General features: G+C 36.8%; 1 protein-coding gene across 5 annotated transcripts in view; it reads right to left on the minus strand.

Annotated features, from left to right (window-relative positions):
* The window catches only part of PDSS2 (decaprenyl diphosphate synthase subunit 2), a 251,369-nt gene that overhangs the window by 161,212 nt on the left and 72,085 nt on the right, over window positions 1-18,072 (minus strand). For all 5 annotated transcript variants that reach the window (XM_054699075.1, XM_054699073.1, XM_037520173.2 and 2 more), the window contains exon 2: window positions 11,602-11,736. In XM_054699075.1, the coding sequence (XP_054555050.1) occupies window positions 11,602-11,736 (135 nt within the window). The remainder of the gene's footprint in view (window positions 1-11,601; window positions 11,737-18,072) is intronic.

An 18,072-nucleotide genomic window follows, 5' to 3' on the forward strand; every position in this document is an offset into this window, starting at 1 on the left:
ACCACATGGCACAGCAGACCTCTCCTGTCTCGCCCACTGCTCCCCTCAGCAGTTTATTTCGGTCAATCCGCGTGTTCTGCTCCCTACTCACTCTGGGGAATCCTCTAACCCTCCTGTGTCTCTAGCTTGTACCCCAGTTCTTGTATAAAAATAAGTAAATCTTTAAAAAAAAAAAGAACTAAATGTAATAGAAGGCTTGGTAGTAGGAGAGGTTCTGGATTGGAAGATGACTAAAACACAGGTTCTGACCTCTAGAAGATACTGTCTAGAAGGAAAATGTATACATAAATCAGTGATTACAAAACATTGTGATAAGTGTTTTAAAAATTCACAGAACATTCACTCTAGGTTCTGGCTCTAATTGAGTAATGGCTTTCCCTGAGGTATCAAAATACCTCTAACTTCATACATAGTTGGACATACTGAACTTCCAACAATCTATAAACTAGAATTGGGAGGTGAGACCGACCAGCATTCCCATTATTTCCTCCCCAATTTGAGAAAAATCAGTTTCTTTGAAGTCAGCTCTGTTTTCTTCCATCACTCCTCTGTCAACTGTTAGTATTTGGCATCTCACTCAGTATTGTTGGTCTCCTAGTTGACTAAAGTCATGTCAACTGCCCACCCTGCTGTTTCTCAATCTACTCAGTTCAACATCTACTATATTTGACTCCACTCAAAGGAATAACTGGAACTTACCATGCAAATGGTTCCACCTCTAAAAGCTTCAATTCAAATATCCCACTTTTATTTACAACCTCCCAATCTCTCAAGTTCTCTCACTGCATTAGTACTTTTTACAACTACAACAAAAATCATGACTTCCAGTCCTTGATGACTATTTTCTCCCTAATTTTTCTCCCTTGGTGTTCTTTCCTGATCAAGCTTAAACAATTGTATTAGGTCAACCATTCTATTAAGGTTTTCTTGGTGGGCAAAGAAAAACTATAATCATACTTCTATCTTCTTTACTCCTACTCGAGATAGGGATGCTAGGAATTTGGATTCAATCCTGTAGGGGACAGAGGAAGTGGGGGAGAGAGGAAGGGAAGGAGGATTAAGGATACTTTTCTGCAGTTGAAACAGGGGAATCTTAAAATTAGAAAATGGAGACTCAAGATGCCAGTAACTACAGGAAGGAAGGATGCCAGGGTTAGAGATAACCAACTTTTGAATCTTCTCTCTTTACCTCTATTACTACTGCTACCCAGGTATATGGCCCAACGACTTGAAGAAAAGTCCAAAAGTGTAGTGAGCCACTTGTAGTTGCAGGTTCTCATCTAGTATCTTACGTGAGGGACATAAGGACTACCTATTTTTAGTTAAACAATATATATACACATATACATATTTAGTTAAACACAGATCTATGACAGCTCTAAAAGTTAAGTTGCTGAAACAAAGTTCTAGATATGAAATTGCATCAAAGCATCAAAAGCATTAGGTACATAAACTGCTTCCTTATTTTGTCACTTGAGGTTGACTATTTCCTATTGATATTAGCATTTTCTTCAATGCTTGCCCCTTTGTCTTGCAAAGAAGAGGTAGTTAGAAGGTACTACACTGGACCATTACATGCTACTTGAACCAACCAGGGTATGTACCCTGTTAGGTAAGATACCTCACTTGAAATCCATTATTATCCCTATCTTATAGATAAGTAACTACAGAGTAATTAAGTGACTTGCTTAAGGTCAAATAAACAATTAGATACAGATTTGAGACAAGAACCCAGATCTCCCGCCCATACCCATGCTTCTATTACACCACACTATTTACTGTGGGGTCCTTGAGTTTGGGTTCAATGGTACAACATTAAGTCATGACGCTATTAAGCAAACTCTGCCAGTCTTCTACCACACAGAACTAACATTTTACTATGATGAATGTCAAGAATTAAGCATTGTTTAAAACGCAGGATTGGAGACAGGGCATTGTGCTTGACTATAGTTTCTTACTAGTCAACATAAAATCCTTTCCTGAAAAGATTTAAACTTTTACACCATTAATAAAACACATTATGTTTTATTATGACTACTTTTTTGCTGTGATATAGTCAGGTGGTGTAATCTATAGCAAGATATTTATATACGACAAATTAACTCTCAGTTGAGCAGATTAGTAGCTGAGCCCACCTACATTTTGTGGTTAATTATACTTGTTTTTTAAGAGGCTGTTCTTATTTTGTGTTTTTCCAACAGCTCTGGTGAAGTAATGACTTCTGATGTACAGTATGTTGAACATAAAGAGCCTTCCCCTTTCTTGCTCAACATATAATTGCTGCATTTGTGCATGCTGTGTAAGTTGAAAATAACAATAAAAAGTTAATGAAGAAAATAAGTACTGGTTGTAATGAATTAGTAATATTGCTAGATTTGTATCTTGAGTTTATTTTTATTGTTGTTAGTGGAATACAATCAATAGGAATATGTAATCAAACTGCACATGCTTTCATCTCGTAAGATCTCTGAAAAGGAGCTGAGATATCTTTAGGAAATTATCTTCAAAAGCCTACTCTAAATTCAATTATTAGGCATAATCATTTTAAATCACTGTCAATAAGCACTCCTCACTTCCAAGGTTCATGTAGTACAAAAAAGGATACATTTCTTAAATAGGTTTTTATTACTTTATAAGTATGAATATAAATTTCATTTTCAAGTGAATTTTAATTACATAAAATAATATGAATAGATTCTCTTTATTAAGAAACTGAAATATTTCAAATGAAGTATGTTTTGAGTATTCCCCTGTGCCTGTCCCCAAACTCTTTCCCTTCCCACTCCCTCCAACTATTATTATCATCAGGTGGGTAAGGCTTCATCCACATTCTTGTCTACGCATATACACACATGATCTTAAAAAAAAAAAAAAAAAAAACCACACATTTTAAATGCCACATTAATTATTTCATGTTACTAGAAGAGAGTCCTAAATAAATAATAGGATCAACATGTTTCTAGTGAAGCCTCATTTCTTAGGGTGTTTTTGATTTGTTCAATCCCCAAAGGAAATGTGGCTTGATAATTTTACTTGGTATTTTTAAGTGCTAGACAAATTTTAATGTGTAGTGTGGAGGGGAGGATTGATAGTCACAGTCTATTGTTACTATAATTAGTAGTCATCAGAAGTTAATTAGTACCACATTAAAATGATAAATTATGAACCATAATATTTGCAGCTGAGACCAAGACGAATTCTCTAAATTTAAAGATTTATTTTAAAAGCTTGCTTCCTTCATAGCTTTTTATATTTTCCACTGCTCTTAAATAAAGATGATTTCACTGAGGCCTCCAATAGTCTACCACCGCTTCTTCTAAGAGCACAACAAACTTCACTGATTTTCACTTAGAGGAAAAAGTAATGTTAAGATCAGTAATTTGATTTTAAGATGTTTTCTAGATTTCACTTATAGTTACATTTAAAATGGCTTTTTTTGTGTTGAGGTCTTGAAGCCAAACAATTACCTTAGCATGTGTAGCATTAATTTAACCTTAATTAACTGAATAATATACTGAGTTAAGTGAAGAATTAGCCCACTTGTCAAGAAATGGATGGTGCCCATTCTAACATGGAGAGTAAACCTAGGAAAGCTAATATAAAGATATTTTGCATTTTCATAGGATATTTGATCCTGTCAGAGAGGGGAAAAAGATAAAAGTTCAGGTCTCAGGGACCCCTAAGGCCCTCATTTTAATGGAGTTTTAAATTTACTGTTTTCATTCAGCAAAAGTTTATGCCAGTTTTAAGAAGTGCAGGAGTTAACATGTACATAATTTAAAATAACTGATACCACTGAAGAGGACATAAAATGAATACTGTCTTACCACATTTCCCCCTAGCAGTCTCCTCTTCCTAGAGAGGACCCCTATTAACAGCTTTGGGTCTCCTTTGAAGCATTTTCTATGCATATAAAAGTCTATTGTCCACCCACTCTAATGGGGTCAAACTACATGTTTCTGCATTGATTTTTTTCAGATGATTCTTAGAAATCTTTCCAAGCAGCACACACATCTCCTTAATTCTTTTAAACAATGATTTGCTATTCCTTGCATCAATAACGTAACAAGGATCCTAGTGGTGGACACCAGTTATTTCCTTCTTTGTTGTTTTTCCGTAAACTATGATACAAAGAGCATTTTTATAATACATCTTTGAGCATTTATGTTAATACATCAGCACACAACTTTGCTAACTCAAAGGGTAGCGGGATTAAAATAACATTTGCAGCTATTAACAAACTGCTCTCTAAGCAACTATACCAAATAACATCCCAACAAACAAAGCATTGAAGTACCTACTTACTCACTTACTCAAATACACTGGGTATCAAACTTTTTAATCTTTGCCAATCTGATTGGGGAAACAGTAACTTTGTTGTAATTTGCCCTTTATGTTGAGGTCAAGTCTTTCCCCCTTTTGTTTACTAGTTACCTATGATTCTTCTTAACACCTTTGTTAAGGGCTGTTACTTAAGCCTTCACTTAATAAGTCCTTTGTCCATGTTTCTGTCTTACCTTCCAGATTTTTAAAAACTTCTAATTTGTTTATTAAAACCTGACCTTTGGTAATGTATGCTGCAAATATTTTTGTAATTTTGGCATTTAATTTTTGATTTTAGTGGAATTTTTTTTCACTGAAGAATTTTATTGATGCAGGCAAGCATGTCAATTTTTTTGCATATAGACTCAGAGCTTTGAGACCTTTTAGGAAGATCTTCTTTGCTTCAAGTTTATATAAAAATTAATAAAAATTATTATTCAGCCATGATCAAATAGTCATTGTCTGCCATCTATGTGTTATGAACATGCTGAATGCTAGGGAAATGGTAAAAACTGATCATCTAAACTACGTGGTTGAGAGCACACAGTGTTTTCTTATCAGCTTTACAAATAAATACAGAAATGATCAGTCTATAATTTTATTCTTATTCATCAGCTCACCTGCCACCCAGAAGTCTAATAAGTAATAAAGCAGATGTACTTATTCTACAAATAGAATTGGCAGGCTTTAAAATTTGTCAGCACCCATTATGTATCCTGCCCAATGGAGGAACATATAAAAGGCAGAAATATCAACAATCACTTTACTTCTGACTCAATGTTTTTTTCATTCTTGCATGTTCTACTTTTCACTAAATTTATGGTTAGCAGATAGGAGACAGAGCAAGACAGGCAAGAAGATGACAACGTGTCTATTAACAAACACATGTCCCAGGGCCTCCCCTGGTGGCACAGGCGGTTGAGCGCAGCGCTGTGAAGCAGTCCACAGCCTCTGCAGTGGTGGTGGTTTGATCCCGGCCGGCAGGCGAGGGTCCCACATGGAGCAGAGGCCTCTCCTGTCACGACTGCTGCTCCCCTCAGCAGTGTATTTGTCAGTCTGCCTGTTCTGTTCCCCACTCTGTCTCTGGTGAATCCTCTCACCCTTATATAAATAAATAAATAAATAAACAAACAAATAAATAAATAAATCTTAAAAAAAAATAAATTAAAACAAAAACAAAAACAAAAAAAATATGTCCCAGCACACAGCAGACCTTCAAGTTAATTTTCATGATTATGCCTCACTGCCAGGTGTGCCTTGCAGCTCCAATCAGGCTACTATGCTACAATTCGGAGGACACCACCCCTGTCCCACGGTAGCAGTCCATTCTTCTCTCCCAGCTGCTTAGAGTTGGAGTTAAGGGCAACAACACAAACTCTGAAGAGCCTAAAACCTACCAATAAAATTTCAAGGTCTATAGACACTGGAATGGAAGCTGCAAATAACAGAGGTGAGTAAACAAAAGGCCCAAAAGAAAAAAAAGGTCAAAATATGAAGGAAACGAACAAAATCAACTTGATGTACTTAAAATTGAAAATTAAAAATTTCACTAGAGGGCCTCCCCGGTGGCGCAGCGGTTAAGCGCTGGGTTGCAAAGCTGCCCGCAGCCTCTGCAGCAGCGGTTCAATCCCCGGCTGCTCCCTGGCCATCAGAGGAGGGTCCCACATGGCACGCAGACCTCTCCTGCCGCCCGCTGCTCCCCTCAGCAGTGTACTTTGGTCCTTCTGCCTGCTCTGCTCCCCGCTCTGGCTCTGGTGAATTCTCTCACCCTCCCGCGCTTCTGACTGTACCCAGTGTATGTATAAAAACAAAAACGAAACAAAACAAATACATAAATAAATAAAACATGCCTCTATTAAAAAAAAAAGATATAAAAAAAAAATTTCACTAGATAGTCTGCAACATTGTGTGGGTTATTTTTTGTGTTTCTGGGTGGTACTCCACTAGTACTTTCCTTTTTAAAATGTCCTTTTTAAAAAGTTATTGCTTTATATAACTAAACTAAAAAATCAAGACTGTTCCATGGAGAATGCTCTAGAGTCTGATTACAGTTACACTCTGAATTAGAGGCTGCAAGGGACATGATAAGGAAGTCAGTGTAAGTCCATGTTAAACTATGTTAGAAGGCATATACTATAAAATGTGTGATTCAAATATTTACTTTGGTGTAGAACACTTATGTTATACTGAAGATTCAGTCATCCACACCGATTTAAATAAATACTGCATCCACTGGTGAGATAAAAAGGTGCACAAACCTCATTCCCTGCCCTGAAGAACTGAGAAATTTAATAAGGACATAAAGCAGCATGACAGGGGTCTGGAACAATAATAATGCTTGTTAAGCACATTCTGCTGGTAACAGTAAATTCTAAAATGTATGTGGCTTAACAATTAAGATTTTCCCCCTCATACATCAAGTCTAGATGATATTCCTGATGGGCAGGGGGCTCTCCTTCAAGAGTGATTCAGGAAAATAGTCATTTTTCATCTTGAACAGGTCACTTCCAAGATCACCTACTTAGGAATATTACAAATGTGAGATTTTTATGGTCAGGAAATAACAAATATATCACTTCTGCTCAGACGCAACTGGCTAGATCTCAGTTTAAATGCCCAGCCAACTGCCAGGGAGGCTGGGAAATGTAGCCTGGCTGCATAGAAGGAAGAAAATGTGTTTGGCAACCTCTTCTACCACAGTTAAGAGATGTTGGAAAATTTTAGGGAATGAAAGTAGAGTGAGCATATGTGTTCTATTCATAACTGCTAGTTAGATGAGAAATAATTGAGTTAATTCTTGTTACAGCAACTGAGAAAGGTGAAACATTAGTCAAAGAATTCACCTGAGTTTCTTTAATATAATAGTCACATTAAAGAAGTCTACACTTTGTAATTTCATGTATTACATAACGCGATGATCTTTTTTACAGAGAATTAAAATATCCTTTCATCAATAAGGGAAGTTGTAAACTTATTTTCTCATTGTAGCTAAGGATACTTGTAAATTTAGTAAAATCTTTTTGAATGATTACCTTTGTACCCAACATTCTAAGTCAGGGTTGGTGGAATAAACCTAAAGTCCATGGTCTTTTAGCAAAAAGGTTATGGTAGATGTTTATGGTGAATCTTTATAAATGTGGCTCTTACCTGTTTTTCAAAATATAATTATCACATTTTAGCCTAAATTCTGCCTCTCTTGGCCATTAAGTGATAAGTTCACTAGATACATCCACAATTTATACTCATCAGTGACATTCTTAGGCCAAACAAAAGAGGTCATCTAACTCACTTTTCGTCCTTTAGGTAATTTACTCAGGTCCCATTATCTGACATCTAAGTCAAGTTAATGAGAAAAAAAAACCAACAATATAAATCCCAGTAGTTTGGAGGTGAATTAAAAAGCTCCCAAATCAGTACTTCCCTCAAATGTTAAATAATTCACTGTGGCATTATAGATACAAGCCTCCAGCAAAAGCTACACTTGAACAATTAAGGAAGCAGGAGCCAAACAAATGACTTCAGGGATAAAGAAACAAATTAATGATTTCTTAGAGTACGATACCAAATCACATTTTCACATTAACAAGTGTGTAAAACACTCAAGCATCACCAATGATTTACTAGATCAAGTTTGATTACAGAAAATAGCCTGGAACCACACACCAGGAGTATTCCCTAAGTATAATTGTGGATTTTATGCACTTGGGTATGAAACCCAATTATGTTATTTGGAAAAATTTTACAGCTATTCCTTGACTTACAATGGGGTTACATCCTGATAAACCCATCCTAAATTTAAAATATTTTAAACTGAAAATGCTGACTGGGAGCTATGGCTAACTGCTGAGAATCAGTTAATACGAGAGCGTGTTATACTGTGGTTTCTACTGAATGCATATTGCTTTCACATCATTGTAAAGTCAAAAAAAAAAAAAATAGTAAGGGAAACTACCATAAGTCAGAAAGTGTCTGTACATTCATAATGTACCACATACACTTTTGCAAGGTTCTTTTACAATTGTTCATATTATAAAGACCATCTACCAAGTTCATTATGCTATGAAGATTAGAAGTGAATACAGCTGTTTCTTAGAAGACTGATAAGAAATCTGAAACATGAGGTCATAACACAGTGCTCTGTGTACATACAAGGTAATAGCACCTGCACAGTGGAAATAATACAAAATATTTTAATCCAGCTTTGAATCAGAAAATGACTGGGAGTAAAACAAGGATTTAAATACCAACTCTATTACTTTCTTCCTAGAGAATTTTTAAAAAAGTCTTCATCTTAATATTATTTTTCAAGACATACTTAGAATACTAGGATCCTTTCTGGTATACTAATTTAATGGCTAATCTAATATACAAGGGAAATAAATTATTTGAATCAGACAATACAGGCAATAGGGAATCAAAAAAAAAAAAAAAAAAACACATGGGATAGGGAAGGAAGAGAATAACAGCCTCAACTTTGCTTGCTAGTTATGTCACCTGAAAAAGTGTCAAGATTTTTCAATGTTAGTTTTCTTACGAGTAAAATACAGTTGACCCTTGAGTAACACGGGTTTGAACTGCATGGGTCCATATTTTCTTGTAAACAGACAAAACCCATAGTATCAATAAATATAGTAGTACAAATGTGTTTTCTCTTCCTAATTATTTTCTTTTTTTTTTTTAATAGAGGCATGTTTTATTTATTTATTTATTTATTTGTTCGTTTTGTTTTTGTTTATACATGCACTGGGTACAGTCAGAAGCGCGGGAGGGTGAGAGAATTCACTAGAGCCAGAGCAAGGGAGCAGAGCAGGCAGAAGGACCGAAGTACACTGCTGAGGGGAGCAGCGGGCGGCAGGAGAGGTCTGTGCGCCATGTGGGACCCTCCTCTGGTGGCCGGGGAGCAGCCGGGAATCGAACCAGCACTGCAGAGGCTGCGGGCAGCTTCGCAACCCAGCACTCAACCGCTGCGCCACCGGGGAGGCCCCCTAATTATTTTCTTAATACCATTTTCCTTTTTTTTTTAGCTCATATATGTAAGAATACTGCATATAATACCTATAACATACAAGAATGTGTTCATCAACTGTTATTGATATAGCTTCTGGTCAACAGTAGGCTATTAGTAGTTAAGTTTGGGGGGAGTAAAAAGTTATACATGAATTTCCATTTTTGAATGTGTGGGAGTCAGCATCCCTAACCCCTGTGTTGTCAAGGGTCAACTGTAAGTATAATGACATCTCTACCTACAGTATTATTATAAGGATCAAGTGGAATAACTGTCAATAAAATGATCAGTAACCTAGAAAGCATTAAATAAATATAAATTGTTTCAGAGTGAATAGGAACTGAAAATGATATAGATGTATCAAAGACTTGCAAAGTTGCTTTCCAGTGTTTCAAGATACATTATAACCCTTTTTTGCTACACTAATTTGATGGATAGTCTAATCTTCAAGTGTAACAGAGACTTATTTGAGTTGAGACTCTAACTGTAGTTCTCTTTCTCCCAAATTTCAAGGATTTTTTTTTTTCTTGATTCCATATTGCCTTTAAAGTCTGATTTATGATATCCCTTCAACTGAATATACTGGTTTGGATAAATGGTTAAAAGTTTGCAAAATTATTTTCAGTTTGGTTGATTTTGATTTTTACTTTGTATTGCTTAGTCTTTTTCCTGGTCTCTTACATTTAGGTTTTCTAAATTCCTGTTATGAGTGAGACCATCAGTATTTTTCTTTCTCTTTCTGGCTTATTTCGCTGAGCATGATCCCTTCCAGCTCCATCCATGTTGCTGCAAACTGCATGTGTTTATCTTTTTTGATTGCTGAGTTCATTGTGCAAAGATGAAAACAGATGTAAGAATTATATAAAATAAAATATTTTAAAAATTGGGGCAATAAGTCACATTATCAGAATTTTATAGAAAGAATTTAACATGCCACTGAATATATATTTTCTTCCAAGGCAAAAAAAAAAAGTTTGCAAAATTATCCTGGCTGAAAGAAAAGTCATTTGCAGTTACAAAGTAATAATCTTTGTTTACTTGTTAATGAGCAAGAATCACTGGACTTTATGTCTGGCAAGCAACAGTCATCCCTAAATACTATAGCAGAAGAAAACATTTATGGATTACTTGCTAGGAATTTTTAAAAATCTAAGATGTGGACTGATTTTTAAATTAAAATCAATAAAGTCAATTAGCCATAATTCAAAGTGTCTAGAAATGCTGCTTTTTGTGAAGGAAATTTTCTAATCACTCATGTTTTTAGGGTGGTTTTAGTTTCATGTGCCAGAGTCCACCTGAAGATTGTTACTTCTATATAGGCTTTAATACAGGTGTCAAGCACAAAGCTAAGATTAAAATTACTGGTGATATCCTGTTACTAACAAATGCAGTGATTTTTTTTTTTTACAGCAAGCTTTTTATATGCAGCAAAAATGACTAATACCTTCTCATAAATCTATTTCTTAATCAGAATGTGTGGGATGTAAAATTTTCTTATTTCAATAACTTGAGTAAAAGCCTCTTTTCCATAAAAATAAGCAAAATTAAATAAATGATATAGCACTGAAGTAGACTACTTCCAAAAGTGCAGCTCATCATTATTTATACAATGAAGTATTTATACATCATTATTTAAACTATTTGAGTAGATTTAAAAATCATAAATCCTGGACTAAGTAATACTAAGAGATACAATGATACTATGAGAAGGGAAAAGAATGGTGATGAGAATTTCAAATGCCCAAGGTAGAAATGAATGTACCACACTAATGTATATGCAATCCACCAGAGTTAAGTATGGAGCAGTTGAAATTATCAAACTTGATGAGAATAATAAAAAATCCATTTTTTAACCTAACAAAATATTTTAATCTACCTTTGAACCAGAGTATGACAAAGTACTAAAGAGTGATTTTTTTCTTTTTTTTTTTAAAGATATATTTATTTAGGCATACAAGAACTGAGATACAAGCCAGAGGTGTGGGAGGTGAAAGGATTCACCGGAGACAGAATGGGGAGCAGAACAGGCAGATCTACTGAAATACACTGCTGAGGGGAGCAGCGGGTGAGACAGGAGAGGTCTGCTGCACCATGTGGGTAGCTCCCTGGCTGGGGATCGAACTCATGCTGCAGTGGCTGCGGATAGCTTCATAGGTTGCGTCTTATCCCCTTGCACCACCAGGGAGGCCCTAAACAGTTATTTCTACTAACTACTATTCAGTAAAAGAAAACACAATTTAGAGAGCAAAGTCAAAGGACTAATTTCCTCTTACCATGAATAGATCCCACTGACCATGTCATAGTTCTGACATGAAGCATTCAAACTGTTGGGCCCCGCTGCTTTAGAAATAAGTAGCACCACCAAGCCTCTCAACTGGAGGCTATTCCGGCTGTCATAGACAAGTCCCCTGTCAAAAAGGAAAAAAAGAGGATTAATATACTATCACAGGATGAGTCAGATTAAGTTAGAAAATTGTTGCAAGTACACCCATACTTCCATAATCAGACGAGATTCCATTTCTTTTAACAGGATTGGGGAGAGAAAGGGTTAATAGGAGGAAGCAATGAGTTTAGGAAACAACTGGAGAAACCAACAGCTGGTTTTAAAAGTGAAATCCTATTTTTATTCCTCTCTCTCCCCCACCCCTGCAGAATGCCTCTGATTTATAGTTGCCTGTTAATTTTGGTTTTTTATTTATTATTATCTTTTTTCTTAATACCTTATTTGGTTCCCCTATAGTCCTCCTATAAATGAAGCCATCTAATATTTTTCTTTTTCTTTCTGGCTTATTTCACTGAGCATAATCTCTCCAGCTCCATCCATGTTGCTATGAATGGTATGAGTTTATCTTTATTGATTGCTGAATAGTATTCCATGGTGTATATTTATCACATCTTCTTGATCCAGTCATCTATTTTTGGGCATTTGGGTTGTTTCTATATCTTACCTAATGTAAATAGTGCTGCTATAAATATAGGGGTGCTGGAATCCTTTTGAATTAATGTTTTTGTATCATTTGGGTAGATTCCTAGGAGTGGAATTGCTGGGTCATATGGTAGCTCCATTTTAGTCATTTGAGGAAGCTCCACACATCTTTCCATAGTGGTTGGACCAATTTGCATTCCCACCAGCAATGTAGGAGAATTCCTTTTTTCCACATACTTACCAACATTTGTTGTTGCTAGTTTTTTTAATATGTGCCATTCTCACTGGTGTAAAGTGGTATCTCATTGTGGTTTTAATTTGCATTTTCCTGATTATGAGGGATGTTGAACATTTTCTCATACACCTATTGGCCACTTGCGTTTCCTCTTTGGAGAAGTGTCTTTTTAGCTCTTCTGCCCATTTTTTGATGGATTGTTTACTTTGTTTTTGTTGAGTTATGTCAGCTCTTTGTAGATCTTTGTGCTCAGTCCCTTATCAGTTAGATGGAGTGCAAAAATTTTCCCCCACTCAGTAGGGTGTCTCTGTGTTTTGGTTAATGTTTTTTTTTTTGTTTTTTTTTTTTTTGCTATACAGAAGATTTTTAGCTTGATGTAATTCCAGTTGTTTATCTTTCCCTTCACTTGCTTTGCTTTGGGGCATGAGCCTTTAAAGATATTAGTAAGATGACACTCCCAGATTTCAGGCTATACTACAAAGCCATAATCATCAAAACTGCATGGTATTGGAACAAGAACAGACATACAGACCAATGGAATCGAATAGAAAATCCAGAAATAAACCCACAGATTTATGGTCAACTAATCTTTGACAAAGGAGCAAAGACTATGCATTGGAGCAAAGAAAGTTTGTTCAATAAATGGTGCTGGGAAAACTGGGTTGCTACATGCAAAAGAATGAAGCTTGACCACCACCTCACACCATACACAAAAATCAACTCAAAATGGATTAAAGAACTAGACATAAGACCTGAAACCATAAAATACATAGAAGGAAATATAGGTGAAACACTACATGACATGCACATCAAAGACATCTTTACAGACACATCACCCAAGCAGTGATAGTGAAGGCAAAGATCAACAGCTGGGACTACATCAAATTAAAGAGCTTCTGCACAGCAAAAGAGACAATAACAAAAACAAAGAGAAACCCCACTGACTGGGAGAACATTTTTGCACCCAACACTAATGATAAAGGACTGATCACAAAAATCTGCAAAGAGCTGATGAGACTCAACAACAACAAAGAAAATAACCCAGTCAAAAAATGGGCAGAAGAGCTAAAAAGAAACTTCTCTGAAGAGGAAATGCAAATGGCCAACAGGCATATGAAAAAATGTTCAACATCACTTGTAATCAGGGAAATGCAAATCAAAACTACCATGAGATACCATCTTACACCAGTGAGAATGGCACATATTAAAAAAACTAGCAACAACAAATGTTGGAGAGGATGTGGAGAAACAGGAACTCTCCTGCACTGCTGGTGGGAGTGCAAACTGGTCCAACCACTATAGAGAGCTGTGTGGAGATTTCTGGACCTACTAAACATAGAGCTTCCATATGATCCAGCAATTCCGCTCCTAGGTATTTACCCAAAGGACACAGAAACATCAATTCCAAAGAGCACCTGCACCCCTATGTTTATAGCAGCACTGTTTACAATAGCTAAGCTTTAGAAACAGCCCAAATGCCCAAAAATAGATGACTGGATCAAGAAGATGTGGTACATATACACCATGGAATATTACTCAGCATTCAAAAAAGATAAACACATGCAATTTGCAGCAACATGGATGGCACTGGAAGGGATCATCCTCAGTGAAATAAGCCAAAAAGAAAAAGAAAAATACCGGATGGTCTCACCCATAGCAAGAATCTAGAAAACTTAAATAAGGGACCAGGAAAATGAATAACTATAAGAAAGTGAAAATCAAAATCAACAAAAAACTATGAGCCAGAGACACTTTTTGGGGGGTGGGGGGCGGGAGGGGAGGGATTGGGGTCAGAATGGGGGGGTTGCAATTGTATGGGGAATATAAAAATAAAATTTATTATAAATAAAAAAAATTAAAAAATTAAAAAAAAGAAGTATAAAACCACAAAAAAAGAGATATTAGTAAGATGTATGTCATGTAGTGTTTTACCTATATTTTCTTCTATATATTTTATGGCTTCAGGTCTTATGTTCAATTTTTATCCATGTGGAGTTGGTTTTTTTTTTTTTTTTATAGAGGCATGCTTTATTTATTTGTTTGCTGGTTTGTTTGTTTGTTTTGTTTATACATGCACTGGGTACAGTCAGAAGCGCGGGAGGGTGAGAGAATTCACCAGAGCCAGAGCGGGGAGCAGAGCAGGCAGAAGGACCGAAGTACACTGCTGAGGGAGCAGTGGGCGGCAGGAGAGGTCTGCACGCCATGTGGGACCCTCCTCTGGTGGCCGGGGAGCAGCCGGGGATCGAACCGGCGCCGCAGAGGCCGCGGGCAGCTTCGCAACCCAGCGCTCAACCGCTGCGCCACCGGGGAGGCCCTGGAGTTGGTTTTTGTACATGGTATGAGGTAGTAGACTAATTGCATTCTTTTGCATGTGATGGTCCAGTTTTCCTGGCACCATTTTTGAACAAACTGTCCTTGTTCCATCAAAACAGGGGTGGGAAGAGCACAAGGGACTATGGTGATGGTACACGAGTGAATTGGTGGTGGGAATTTTACAGGGACTACACCAGAAAGGAGAAAGCAAACATAAAAATGAACAATTATGTAAAATAAATATAAATAAATTTAAAAAAAGTGAAGTCCTAAATTGTGAAGCTTGATGATCAGTCTTACTCCTCTCTCTAGGTTTCCCACGGTCTATGCCTTATCTCACAGTCTTAACTGTCTGTTCTAAAAATAAGAGGTACCAATAGTTTTAAAATGCTTACTTGAGGTAGTTGATAGCTATTGAGATATAAATTGTCTACCTTCGATGAAGTAATATTATTTGGTGATGATTGAGTTAAGAGAGAGCGATGAAAAATTATTTCTGTCTTCATAGGGACAGCTCAGAGAATTAAAGGATTAAACCAAATCTAAATGTTTTAAAATTTTGAGGGTATGTGAATGGAGATTTTGGCCCCTGAGTGGTAGAGTGGGGGGCTCGTGCCAGGTTGTTCTCCTTTTGGCTGTCATATTAGGGGTGCCCCCCACCTCAGTTGGATATTTGGTTTTTGGTTTTTGTTTTTTATAGAGGCATGTTTTTATTTATTTATTTGTTTGTTTGTTTGTTTTTGTTTATACATGCACTGGGTACAGTCAGAAGCGCCAGAGGGTGAGAGAATTCACCAGAGCCAGAGCAGGGAGCAGAGCAGGCAGAAGGACCGAAGTACACTGCTGAGGGGAGCAGCGGGCGGCAGGAGAGGTCTGCGCGCCATGTGGGACCCTCCTCCGGTGGCCGGGGAGCAGCCGGGGATCGAACCGGTGCCGCAGAGGTCGCCGGCAGCTTTGCAACCCAGCGCTCAACCACTGCGCCACGGGGGAGGCCCTGGATATTTGGTTTTATCACCAAGAGATTTTCACTTGACCCAAGATTTTGTGAAAATCACCAAATTTCCCAGTGAACATTTATATTATGCTCCAACAAGAGTCCACATGTATTATGTATAATATAACAACTGTGAAATTCAGAACTGAGAGGCCTGTCATTCCAACAGCATGGGAAGAAAAGTATTTTAGCTGCATCCAGGATATTGAAATGGGAGTTCTCGAGGCATAATGCTCATATGGAAAACAGCATTGCACAAGTAACTATCATAAAGTCTTATATCCCAGAACTTTGAGGAGAGTATGAATGGAATTTACACATTTCCTTAAGAACAAACCTATTGTGAAAGGAGTTATTAAAATTCTTCAAAGTACATTGTATATGCTCACCATGAACCTCATTACTATCACCAGTCAACAGATCAATTTTATGCACCTCACTCCAGCAGTATCTATGTTTCAACTAAGAAGAAATTTCTCAGGTTTCTAGGAAACTCGTTCTTGACCTTTCATGTGAAGTTTTCTTAAGTCTGAATGATATCGTGTTAAAATGCAAAGAGCTGGTTTGCAAAATGTTCTTTACATTTTCAGTTTCATCTCTAGACACTGAAAAAGAACACAAGCCATGTGAGACCATAGTTATGAGCCTTCCAAAAGATTATCTAAAAGTCTCTGAGAGGTCTTTTAATCAACAAGTCTAAGTTCAAGACAGACATGCAGAGCCACTGCCTGAAATACACTATATTAAAGATACTTTCTAAATGTTTCAGACTACTGCTGTCCAGATATGGAAAGACTATCTTGAAATAGCCAAAATGTCCTGAGTGCTGTGTGATCTGCAGCCCTGGCTCATAGAGTCTGTGATGGAATTCATGGTCTGTAATGCATTAATAGACTGGTGTAGGGAGCAAAGCCATGCTTATAGGTCATTATTTTTAATTCTTCAGTGGTTTATTGAACACAAAAGTATAGTCTTGAAATATTAATATACAATAAATCACTATTAGGTCAAAGTTAAATATATTTGATTTCTTTATTATTTTGCCATCTTTTCCTCTCAACTCATATTTTCTTTCTTCTACTCCTTTTCTCCTTCTATCTTTCCAAGTCTTCTTCTCCACTCTATCAGCATACACAATATCCTAGAAATGTTGTTTCCTTTTCTACCTCCGCAAATAAAGAAAGTTAAGGAATTATTCTCCTCACCCTCCACCTCCCCAAGCATCATATATCACTGAAACACATTATTAAAAAGGTCTAGAAAATAAACTAGAACAAGCTAGTTGACAGAAATCAAGAGTAGGCTGAAAAGCACCCCTTCTGGCTATTAATTTTCACGTAAGACAGTAATTAACAACCAGAGAACAGATTAACAGCTTGAGTAAATGAGATAACTGTTTTCAAAACACTTCTTTAAATTCACTTCATTAACACCCTAAAAACAAAAAACTACTAAGATAAATTGATAATGTCCACAGCTCAAAAGTGAGCTCATAACCAAAAAAGAATGAGAAATTTTGCTCCTGAGCATGTAACACTTACAAAGATAATATGTTCATGTGTCCAGGTCATACTTTACCTGAAACACTATGATTTATTCTCAGTGTCTCCTTTAAGGAGGCACACTGACAAGCTGGAGCACAACCAGAACATAATGAAATCACATTACAGTCACATCGCTAAAAACAAAACTATGCTAGCTTGGAGAATGGAAAGTTGGTGTTCTCAAATCTATTCAATCAAAAATATAGTGAGTGCTTAATGCATGTCAGGCACCAATGCTAACAGGGTAGAGGATGTGATGAAGAGCACTTGTAAGCACTAGGTCTATCTCCTTTCCTAACACTTGTGTGTTATCTTGAGTATAACACAACCTGGATTAGAAAGCACATAATTCAGGGAATGAACAAAGGCTGTGAGAGCAAAGAGAAAGGGCAACCAACATAACAAGGGGCCTGGGTCCAACAGTGAAAGAGACCTCCTTAAAACCCTAATATTTGGAGGAAGTAGCCAGGAGAGCTAAAGTTGGGGGTAGGAGAGTGGGAGGGCAGATGAAAAGAAAAAGAGCTCCAAAGTAGACATACTGTATAAAGGATTGGAGGAGACAGTTGTCTCCAGAGCCAACATGGCAGAAGTACAGTGTGTGAAGGAAGAGTTGGGAGAAGTAAAGTTAGAGAAGCACATGACAGCTGTCTATCATTTGAAGGAGACAGACCTAGTATTACTTTAGAGATGGACACTAATGGATGGCAAATATAGCAGATCAATCTTGGCTCA

The sequence above is a fragment of the Talpa occidentalis genome, unplaced genomic scaffold (assembly GCF_014898055.3).
Source record: "Talpa occidentalis isolate TD23 unplaced genomic scaffold, MPIMG_talOcc4v2.1 talOcc4.2, whole genome shotgun sequence".
Lineage (NCBI taxonomy): Eukaryota > Metazoa > Chordata > Mammalia > Eulipotyphla > Talpidae > Talpa > Talpa occidentalis.